This window comes from Leiobunum rupestre, chromosome 1, assembly GCF_980474605.1.
Source record: "Leiobunum rupestre chromosome 1, qqLeiRupe1.1.hap1, whole genome shotgun sequence".
Taxonomy (NCBI): domain Eukaryota; kingdom Metazoa; phylum Arthropoda; class Arachnida; order Opiliones; family Sclerosomatidae; genus Leiobunum; species Leiobunum rupestre.
Genome location: NC_143384.1, coordinates 84,488,330 through 84,500,359, shown reverse-complemented (window position 1 = coordinate 84,500,359; position 12,030 = coordinate 84,488,330). Strand labels below are relative to the sequence as shown.

The following is a 12,030-nucleotide window of genomic DNA, read 5'->3' as shown; positions in this document are numbered from 1 at the left end:
TAGCGCGTGACACTACAGGTACATGTCTTGGGCACACAGCCTTATTTGCGTGCTTTTTTGACCATAACACGTAGAGGTATTTGCACGCGCAAAATAATTTTTAAAGCAGTCAATTGTCCGAGCTTTCTTACAAGCGGTAACTGCCAGTCCTCATCTTCACACTAAAACGTTTTTTTTTATAAAATTGATTTTATAAATGCAAATTAAATATTTCGGCAGTGTACGGTTAATTCTCAACAGATTCACTTTCTTCTCTGCACGGCGCCTTCTCGGCTCAAGTTTCTCTGTCTTTTCGGGCGTCGGTTTAGATGCCAGTACTAGCTGCCTTTTCTGGTTCCTTCGAGCCGAATTCCTCGAGTTGGTTTAATTAACGTGAATCTGTTCGTTGGGTTCAGGACTGCCGAGACGTTTTCCGTCGCTAGAATCCGCCGTTCTTCGGATGTTCACTATGCCATCCACGGCGCTGGACAAAGAGCCATTGCGGAATGGAATAAATGCGAGCTGGGTTTAGTCAACAACAGGGGCAGTGTTCGAAACCATTCGAATATACCGCTTAATCTTCAAGTTGAATATTTCATAGAAGAAGCGAACAATAAGGGAGTTTCAATAGGAATAGCGCTTCATTTTTGAGTTTCAAAAATATTTAACTGATTCACACGTTAACCTTTTTGCGAAGTTAAGTAGAAACTGAATTATTAAGATTAAGTGTAAGAGTTACAACTTAACTTCCGGTAAATGAACCTTTCTGGATATGACTAGATGCCACCTTGTTCAAGATTATTTGACAAAACTATTTGATCATTTCTTGTTATGACTTGTGGGGTGGCGGAGTGGTTAGCACTTTCGCCTCGCAGCAAGAGGAGCCGGGTTCGATCCCAGCTTGTGGCACTGGGTGAGAACTCGGAACAACTCCTTCTGCGTTGAGTTTGCAAGTTCTCTCCCCACTGGTTTAAGGGGTTTTCCCCCGAGTTCTTCGGTTTCCCCTTCCATAAAAACTTGTCAAGGATAACGGTAATAGTTAGTGTAGGGAGCTGTAGGCTCGATCTCGTGGCATGCAGGGCTTGCCACCACCCTCCTACGCATTGTAACCCGGCCACCTTCAAAAGTCGCTTGATGACTTAGGCCTAAGGTGGTGCCTTGGGTATTAGCCTAGCTGATTATTATTAACATCTTGATCAAGATTATTTATCTAGCCACGTTAGACGGAGCTTTGTCATATAGCGCGCCCTGTACTATCTGTAATGTATTGGATTTAATAATAAATAACGCTGCAAAAAGGCTGTAGATCAGATAACCAAACCTAATAGGACAAAAGGGGCGGTGGGAGGCAATACACCACAGGACAGGAAAAATAGAATCAAAGAATATAAAGCCCCAGGAATGGAAGGTGTAGCTCCGTCGAGTGGAACTTTTGCGCCTCTCGTTTTTAAAGATAGACCGGGTTGCTTTAACCGTTTCCGGTTACTCTGAATTGCTTTGCCGGAAGTTTCTAGCGCTATATTCTTTAGTCTATTGATACTAACGAAACTGCCGAATAGAACAATAAAGAGTTCTATATCTCAGAGATAAAAATTAACGAAGTATCAGCGGTAGCTAAGGACGATTGGCATGTACTATAGAAACTGGATAATGCGCGAGTCAACCTAAAATTAGATACACTAGCTGAATGCAATGTTTTGCCGCTGAAAATAGCCAGAAAAATTAAAAGGCCTATGAACAAATCTAGTTCAAAGAAAATAAACAAAAAAAGGATGTAACGTTCGACGGCGCTTTATCATATAGTACTATCTGTAATGTATTAGATTTAATAATAAACCTCACACTCTTCCCTTGGTACTCGTTGTTGTTGTTACATATTACAAATAATAAATCGCGAAAGTACGATAATTCCAATCGATTTAATCATTTCTCGCCGTAGATATTCTAGAAATATCGTGGAAGCGGTTCAGTTGGAATCGGAAAAATAAATTTACCTTTCAAGATAAAAACAGGTGATACTTTTTGAGCAAGATACCTATAGGAAATCTACTTGGACAAAAAACCATGTTAAAAACATAATTAAATTAATTGCCCTTGCGGCTACTTTCGCGAAGGCATTTACGCACTATGGGTAATACTAGGCCGAAATTTTGGGATGGGATCCAGTTAATGTTGCACCAAATCGCTAATAAATAGTATTAACTAGCCGAACTTGGTTTGAAGGGTAGAGGGAAGCCATATAAGCTATTTAAAAACAGAACGGTATCGATGGGTAGTATTAACACTGTATAGAATCCAAAAGTTCCACTCGAAATAAATTTTGATTTGGAACTAAAAAGGCGAACCGTTTTTTCAAGCGGTTAGCGAAATATATTTCGTCAATTATCGAACCATCCTGATAGGCGGATACAATTGTCAAATATTTTATTCGATGTTACTTAAGTAAAAATAACGAGTTGTTTGATTGAAAAATTGTATCGTTTTTAAAACCATAAAATTAGAGATTATATTCTACTAAACTATGCGTGAATAACTAATTGGATAACATTATTAGGTCATTATTAAAATCTAATATTTTTAAACGGAAAATGTTGCGGAAAATAATTTAAATTTACATCATCCAAAGCTGTTTAAAATGGAGTATGTATGTCCAACAATTTGTTACCCTTCGTCGTGAGTCCTACTTTAATCAACAATGTCTAACCAATTATTTCGTCGAAATAAACGACGGCGGTTCGGTAAATGAAAGTAAGAAACCAAATTCAGTCTTGAATCTTAGGGTTCCGAGGAACAGATATATTGAATATTTTAACATGAAACTTACCTAATAAATTAATTTTGAACAGTCAAGATTATTTTACGCGGCAAAACCATTCTAAGCGTGTTATACGTGGGCCGTGGCCAAGGTTCGTAGAGAAAAAATTTGGCAATCGTTATTAGTGAACAGCCAAGGTTAATAGAGAAATTCGCTATGGTGTAAAGCGTCGATGTGCCCTAATTCCGAAAGCTGACAAAGATAGATTTTATAATAAAGTAGGGTGCGCGACTTAACAAAAATCATAGGTGGACGGTACTATGTAACGAAGCATTTTTATTGGTTTCTGCGATATATAACTTAATTTTACTCAAAATTGTGGATTTTTTTTATTTCATTGAAAATTTACTGGGATTCTTCGTTTCTAAGAAGACCGCAGCCCCAAATTGTTGAAATCAACATTAAAACAAGTGGTGGCTCCTGTGTAGTAGCGTTCTTTTTCATTAGATGTCGCTAAAGGCGTGAATTACCAGGTACCCCTTATGCTATATAGCCAGGAATATTAAATTATCAAATTGATCATTTTTATTTTTGGGGATTTTTTAGTTTAAAATATATTGCATAGTGTCTAGTCTGTTTTAGTAAAAGACTTTTCAAGGTAGTCTGCTTGTATATTTTCTATTACAGTTCTAGGGTTTTGAATTCTTATAATATCATTTTGCAAGTTGGAAATATGGAAAATAGCTCCGGTAAGGTCATTACTTAATAAATTTCAAAAGTTCGCATTGTGATATAGATTTTTTTAATTTTAGGAGGAAAACATAGACTAAAATTAGGAGACGAATCATTTTTCTCTTTCCAACGGGAAAGAAACCAGAGAGGAATGTCAGTGGATGCTTTTGTGTTACTCCTTCTAAGAAAACTGTAAGTGTATTTGATTTTACTCTAACATTAATATTATAAACTTTTATGTATCAAAATAATTTTAAATAAGCAATGGTGCACAAACTGCTGCTCCAATAAAGCGAACATCCACAGTTCAAGCAACGATTAAGACTAGATCTGTTGGGTGCCAGAAACGATATGAAGGATTCTTATCTTTTGAAGACCAACAAACTCAAACAGAAGATATATACTTCAGAGATATTGGAACTCAGACAGATTTTAAATGCTTCCAAGATTTTGGAACCCAAACTGATTTGAATATCTTTTCTCCAAAATTAAAGACATATGAAAAGCCACCAAAAGCTAGTAGGTAGTAATGCTCCTAAGTAAATATAAATTTATTTAGATTCATTTTTTTTATGAAGGACCAGTCTCTCATTTGACATATGGTTTAGCCATTGATTCCTCTAAAGCACACCAGTTGCAATGAATAACATCCACCCAAAAACACTATTGTTAAAACGAGGGTTTTCACTGTGAAGTTTTTCCAATGTATGTTACTTCATGTATTTTATTTTTTAAGTACTTGTAACGTCTTAATATACCATTACTCATAGTAAGGAACGCAAGGATGAAATTTTGCAAGAGGGTGATGAAGCTTCAGTGGATATAGAAGAGTCAACAACCTAAAAAGAGGAATAAAATAGGTTCACGAGGCAAGAAGAGCCAGAAGTGGCCTGTGGCTTTACTTTACTTACAGTAGTGGACTCTAAACTAAATAATATATCAATTTTAAAAATGAATATAATTTAAGTTATTGCCAAATTTAAAAACAGTTGATTAAAAATGAGGGGTACTTTTAAGTATATATTTCGAATTGTAAACTTTTATCAGTGCTCAAGTTAAAATATCTACCTCTTTTGTTGTACTAATATCATTAACCATTTAAAAACAATTGGTTTTCCTTAATCAGAATAGTCATGTCACCTGATATATGGGAAGTTATGTTATTTGCTTTTTCACTTTGGTAAGAAGTAATAGTTCTTAAGATGTGTATAATTTTTAACTAATTTTATTAAAGCAATTTTTAATGTTATAATTTGCGTATTTAAATAAAAGAAACATTCTATCCAGTATAATAATAATAATAATAATAATTATATATAATACCACTATTTTCCTGGTTTTTCAAAATACTAAGGACGATCATATTTGCTTAAAATAATACCATATGTAACATAATTCCTCATAAGTATGCCACTAGCTCTATTTCTACACTAACGGTTTGTTTCACAGATATTGCGTCATCCGTACCCTACGTAATATTTGACGTCATATTTGATGTCATATTTGACGTCATCGAATCTCAAATGCCGAATTTGCCGTCGTATAATTAGCTCTACGTCTGATAAACAGACGGCCATTATTTTAGTAAAAAACCGGTTTGAACAACCAAGGCTTAGTAGCAAAAATGTACTACAATATAGTGTCAAGTTCTGTTATTGTAATTAATTTGCAAATTAATGAAATTCTCGGAGAATCACGTTCTAAAATAAATTTTCATTGTCAAATAAAAGATGCAGGTTTATTGGAAAAATAGTTGAAATTCTGGTTGAGCTTTTCTGGCGCATCTACAAGATTGGAGTCTTTGAAGATTCTTTTGAGCCTAGGCCTAATTCTTCTAGGCTTGATATGGGTTTTAATCACGCTGGTGGAATATCCCACTTCGACGTCTTGTTCCATTTTCGGAAAGCGATCACTTATTGGTCATTTTCCCCAACCTTTTATTTTTCAAAATTACTCATCCGCACAAACCGAGCGAGTTTATAAATTTCAATAAAGCTACATTGGGCTGACTAAAATTCCGACGCAAAAAATTCCTTCTCAATTTAGAGGTTTTCCATTGGCTCAAATAAATATGTTAGTAGCCAATAGTGTGACTCCCAAAATTACTAGGATGAATAAAAAGGTTAAAATCTAACGTATTCCACCTTTTTACTGGTTCGTGGTGAAACAAACCGTTAGTGAAGATTATTGAATGGAATAAAGGTACAGTGGCATACTTATGAGTAATTATGTTACATATGATAATACTTTGGACGTTTAAAAATATGAAAAAAAAAACTATTTATTAATAGGAACAATTTTTCCTTTACAAATATCACAAATTATTATTATCACAAACTCCCTTCATGTTCAAAATTCAATAAACATACTACTGGATGTATTATAAAAATGACATGAAGACGTTAAAGGGATCCCTCACTCACAACAGGGGAAAGCATAGGGGTCACAAAAAAACTGGTTTGAAGCACACTGCAAGTCTGGATTTTATGTTACCCCCTATGCCTCCAGGGCCGGATTAAGGGGGGGAGCAGAGGGGGCAATTGCCCCCGGCACCATACAAATAGGGGCGCTGAAGAAATCTTGTTATTCGCGACCGAAAACTATGGATACGCCATCATTCGGAAGCAGACGAAAGCAGTAACAGGTCGCGCATTAGCAGACGGTACTAACAATCAAAGTTCTAAATCGTACTGAAATATATAAAAATATATAATATTTTCCTCAGAAGTTACTAGTTTTATTATTAGAATACAACACAGAACGTCATAGACCCCAGATGTATTTATTTTCGGCTCTAGCAGACGCTACGCACAAAAAAAGTGGCGGGAAAACTAAGGCACCGCATCGCCACCTAGAGCTGTTTCGGTCGCGAATACCCATAGCGAATTCGGAAAACACTAAGACATCTAAAAACAAAATTTACCCGTTTGAAATTTGAATACTGGCATTGTTACACACTTTATTTTGGCGCGATAAAGTCTTTTTTTAAATTTAGTTTTAGTGACTGAGAGGGAAGAACGTAGTCCCGTTTTGATTATAGGATTAATCTCGCGTTGAGGCGATAATGATCCGACACCCAGCACCATCCACGGCAATCGTGTCTCTCCTCGGGTTATACTTCCTTACTGTTAGCATATGTAACATAATTACTCATAAGTATGCCACTATACCTTTATTCCATTCAAAAATCTTCACTAATGGTTTGTTTCACCACGAACCAGTAAAAAGATGGACTACTATAGATTTTAACCTTTTTATTAATCCTAGTAATTTTGGGAGTCACATTATTGACTACAAACATATTTATTTAAGCCAATGGATAACCTTTAAATTGAGAAGGAATTTTAGTCAGCCCAATGTAGCTTTATTGAAATTTATAAATTCGCTCGGTTTGTGCGGATGAGTAATTTTGAAAAATAAAAGGTTGGGGAAAATGACCAATAAGTGATCGCTTTCCGAAAATGGAACAAGACGTCGAAGTGGGATATTCCACCAGCGTGATTAAAACCCATATCAAGCCTAGAAGAATTAGGTCTAGGCTCAAAAGAATCTTCAAAGACTCCAATCTTGTAGATGCGCCAGAAAAGCTCAACCAGAATTTCAACTATTTTTCCAATAAACCTGCTTCTTTTATTTGACAATGCAAATTTATTTTAGAAAGTGAGTCTCCGAGAACTTCATTAATTTGCAAATTAATTACATTAACAGAACTGGACAGTATATTGTAGTTCATTTTAGCTCCTAAGAATTGGTTGTTCAAACCAGTTTGTTTACTAAAATAATGACCGTCGGTTTATCAGACGTACAGCTAATTGGGCGACGGCATTATCAGCATTTGAGATTCGATGGCGTCAAATATGACATCAAATATGACGTCAAATATTACGTAGGGTACGGATGATGAAATATCTGTGAAACAAACCGTTAGTGAAGAAATTGAGCTAGTAGCATACTTATGAGCAATTATGTTACATATGCTGTTAGTGACGTAATCTGGGAATCGTCTACTCGTCGCTGTAAATGTTAGAACTTGTTGTATTTTGATTGTTTTTTATTAAACTTTTTATAACAGTTAATGTTATAATATAGACGGTAATTGTTGGTTATTTGGATTTGGATTTGCAAATGTAAGTAAACTTTAAATCATAATTTAAAAAGGTTTATTTAATTCCGAGCTCAACCTAAACTTTTTAATGTAATTTTAAATATATCACGTGTTAAATGGGCATCCAATATTTATTAGGTAATTGTTAAGTTAATTACGCTTATTGGACATTAAAATCGGTAACAAGTAATACAGTTTCAGTGAGTCAACACAGGCCCGGACTGGCCCGGGTGGCTAACCGGCGATCGCCGCTCAGATCGGGGCCAACTCAAATTGGAGGCCGAAGTGGAAAAATTTGGCATTAATGGGAAATGAGGCCCACACGATTGCATAGCCGGTGGGGCCAACTACTAGCCAGTCCGGCCCTGAACTGTCAACAGACAACAGTCAGATTATGGGCCCCTAAGTGTTATACACAAAAAAAATATCAATGTATTTTTATTGTCAAAAATATATTATCTTTATTATACAAATAAATATTTTTAGGAAATAATGAGAGACATTCTACGGTTTTCTACCTTTGCCTTTTTACAGAATTCTTCGACTACTAGAATTGGATTTTCTTTGGGCTTATTGCAATATTTTCCGTGATAGAAATAATACGTAAAGAAATTAACGTAAAGCGCATCGAAAAATTCATTTCCTGACATTTTGAAATCAACCTTGTAGGGTTTGGATTAAGATATAAGTGTTTGGTATATTGACACCCGAACTACAAAATGCACTTGTGCCGAATTTTTATCAACTCAAGGTACCCTACCTAATACTTTGCGCGGGCAATTATTATAAATAATTATTGGGGGGGGAGGTCCCCCCTTGTCCCCCCAAGGGTACGCGTCAAACACGCTTCTTCAATTGGTATCTAAGCGGTTCCACTCAGAACATAAACGAAATTCTAAGTTTGGTACCCCCCCCCCCCCCTCCCCTTCGCTCCTCGGGTTCCAGTGGGCGCCCACTCGGTAATTTCCCCCGGGTGAAAGTCGGCTTAATCCGACCCTGTATGCCTCCCCCTGTCGTAAGTGATGGATCCCTTTAAACTTAACTCACCTAGGAAGTCGAAAAATACTCACGGCGCAGCAGGCCGCTAGCGCGCTTCGAGACCGACAGAGAGAGATAATTTAGAAATTGATTAGTGAAAGCACCGAAATCATGCAGCAGACAACTATAAAAAATAGCAACATACCTTAGGACCTACGGTCTTTTTATTTTTATGTTTTTTTTTATAATAAGTAAATGTAATAAAAGTCCCATTCTTCGTTGCCTTTGCTTTAAATACTATATCCCATCGAAATTCCCTAGATTTGGCCAATTTTCAGTCTAATTTCCCTTTTCACCGTTTTTGGGGTCTAAATTTCCCTAGATGTGGGAAATTTCCCTCAAGTTGGCATCACCGGGTTCAACTTCAAGTTAGTTTCGAACCCAAGGCTGGCATGTAGCAGTGTTGGAAATAAGGCAGTGGCGTCGTCCAAAGACCAGTTTATTTTGGGCTATGACCAATAAATTAAATGAAATCTGGGGGGGGGGGGGTTCACTGGTCATAATGACCAGTTTATTTCTAATTAAATGTATAATTCTATACCGAAAAGAGAAAATGATAAAAGCGTTGCACTCTCCGCTTCTCACAACCAATGAAATGGCGGATTTTGACATATTTCTACTTCTAAATTGAACGTATTTCCTGGCATCTGGCAGTAATGAAATTTTACGTTCTTCTGCTACAATCAATCAGATTCGTCGAGCTAAATGCGAAACATCTAGGTAAATCATTAAGCCGGGAGTAGTGGCGTACTCCTGTAATCTCAAGCGTCTGGGAGGCAGAGTTTGTGGATAGCCATGGGAGGACGACTACCAATCCCCCAACGGGTGGTCGGAATACTTCCACCACGGGTGTCTCCACCCCTGTCCCCACTTATCCCCCCGTTGGCGTGGCCGTTACACTTATCTCACCTTGATTAATCAGTTATTGTGTGCTGGTGTCCAAGGCCTTGAGGATCGACACGCCTTGGATCGACACCAATTTGTGTCATTAAGAATATGTTTAAGAAACATAAGCATAAAACACATTGATGTCAATCTTGCAATTTCTTTATTGCTTTTAGACACAAAAAGAAAGTCAGAAAGGAGTAAAACTGTTTTTATTCGAAGGACTAGAAGATGATGTAAAACTGTAAATACGGATAAGATTTTTTTTCGAAGAACAAGATGATGAAATATTTTAAGTTCCTTAAGAATTGTGATAAATATCAAAGCTCTTTGGTTTGTGATAAATAAATAAAATTATAGTTCCGAATCGCTATTGACAATTCATTTTCAAAAGTAAAATAAAAGAGGGAGGGAGATAACTGGGGTAGAAAAGAGTGGTCATGACCAAAAAATTATTTTTGAAGTAGGGGGATTGTGGTCATATTGACTAGTACTTTTATAAAGCTTATTTCCACCGAATTCGACAGGAGCTTTAAAGCAAGTGTCGGCTCTATCATTGCCTACGTTATTTTTGATTGGGTCTATGTATCGCAGATGGCTATGGTTGCTCAGATCGCCGGGAAGGTGCTTCCACCTATTATCGACTTTCAAAAACGTTTTATCGTTTATTTTCAAGTCGACAATTACGTGTTTGCCGAAAAGCCAATCCAAACGAGGTCGAATGAGCACGTGATTACAAATAATCCTTCTGATACGTTATTGCGATTACCCAATGAGCTAAAAGCATTCTTTTTGGCCACGCCATATAGGTAAATTATGCTGGGTAATGTGCCTAATCAACTGGTTTAAATTTGCACGGTGGCGACAAATGTCGATAAAGAACGCAATTATACTAGAGCCGACACTTGCTTTAAGCGATTTATCTAGGTACACACTTATGGTCGAAAACGATTTAAAGAGCTATAGTTGAATCGTTTTCGTATTACCGAGCGTATTAGCCTCGGTATTAGCTCAATCGATTACAATTTGGACGGCTCAAATTTGGAACTTGGAAGGTGAGGTTTGACTCTCAAACAAATGGAAAATATAGTGAATCCCTTTACAGGGTGGGAAATAAGTGAACCAGTGAGTGGCAGTGACCTTCAACCGATCCATCGACCCCGTGCCTTGAATTTGACGCCTGAAATACATGACCTGATCTATAATATCATATGTAACATAATTTCTCATAAGTGTGCCGGAAAGAACGTTTTCTCAATGAGACCTTATTGCAAGGATATGACGTAATTGACGTCACTTCCCAGTCTATAACGGTTTTATCGACATCAAAACTAGTTCTGGCGGGGAGGGAAGGAAGTTTAGACCAGTTATATACGACGTTAGTCCGTATTTTCTTTGGTGGCTGTGAAACATGGTCTCATTTAAATGTTTAATACGGAAATGTTAATCAGAGGCACACTTATGAGTAATTATGTTACATATGATAATATGTATCAGTAGACCAAGTTGAATTTAAGGCCCCACCGCCCTTCGAATTATTACAATTTCCCGCGCGAAATTATGACGTAGGGAATGAAAAGTCACCTGCTACTCGATTTTCGGGCTGGATTTTTAAAACACGAGTGGGACCCTTTTATTTAGTGGTCCAGTGAACCACTGACCCCTCAATTGACCACCTTCAATTTAATTTTTAAACTGACCTAGACAATTTTTAATTGGTCATTTGCCTAGTCACACCGCCTTTTCTGTAAGATTCGAACAGCTAGTTTTGTTTTGGTTGCGAATAGATGAATCAAGGAATCTTGTACAAGTGTGTAGCCAAGAATTACAGAATCGAACAAGAATTACAGAACCGAATAAGAATCACGGAACCGATCATGGAAGCGAACAAGAATTACGGAATCAAGAGTGGAATCACGGAATATTAAGGAATCATGTCGGAATCACGGAATCTGGCTAGAATCTAGAAGCTTAGCAGCTCTCAAGAACCTTGATTCTAGATTTCTTGATTCGGAATCTCGTACACGATTCCTCGAAGTGACAGACTCTTCGGGAGCCGGTAATTAGCCTTTTCAGTTTACATAGAGCCACGTAGTGGCAAATGCAAGAAGCTCATAAATTGCTGGATTTTCGTCTGCGAGACAGACGCTTTATTGAAAAATCGTCTGCTTAGCAGACGAAAATCCAGCAGTTCATGTAAACTGAAAAGGCTAATTGAGTCAGTGACTCAGTGTTGCCAGTGTACGAAAGTCAAAATTCCCTTGGCTATATAGTAAATTTTCCACGGATTCCCTCCATAGAAATCGGATAACAAACTAGAACGCTTGGAAATACAAAACCCAACTTGGAAAAATCATATACCAATTGGAACTCAGTGGTAATTATTGTTTTTCCAATGGGAATATATGTACCCCAATTGGAATATATGTACCCCAATTGGAACCAATGCATCCTCCATTGAGTCCAATTAATCCCCGGTTGGGATGGTGGAATACCAATTCGTACCAATATATCCTTCAGAAAAAACTATATATAT

At 37.0% G+C, this 12,030-nt stretch overlaps 1 protein-coding gene across 5 annotated transcripts in view; it reads left to right on the top strand.

The window, feature by feature from the left end:
* Window positions 1-2,726: 2,726 nt before the first annotated feature.
* Window positions 2,727-12,030, top strand: part of LOC149968627 (uncharacterized) — a 28,192-nt gene continuing 18,888 nt past the window's right edge. For 2 of the 5 annotated variants that reach the window (XM_090172951.1, XM_090172935.1), the window contains exon 1: window positions 3,151-3,267. Coding sequence is in view for 1 of the 5 variants with exons in the window: in XM_090172893.1 (XP_090029019.1) it covers window positions 3,468-3,483; window positions 3,547-3,658; window positions 3,729-3,985 (385 nt within the window). In the remaining 4 variants the exon portion in view is untranslated. Of the gene's footprint in view, window positions 2,932-3,150; window positions 3,268-3,303; window positions 3,484-3,546; window positions 3,659-3,728; window positions 3,986-12,030 lie in introns of those variants that run through there. The other 3 variants (XM_090172893.1, XM_090172917.1, XM_090172926.1) reach the window with 3 other exon arrangements.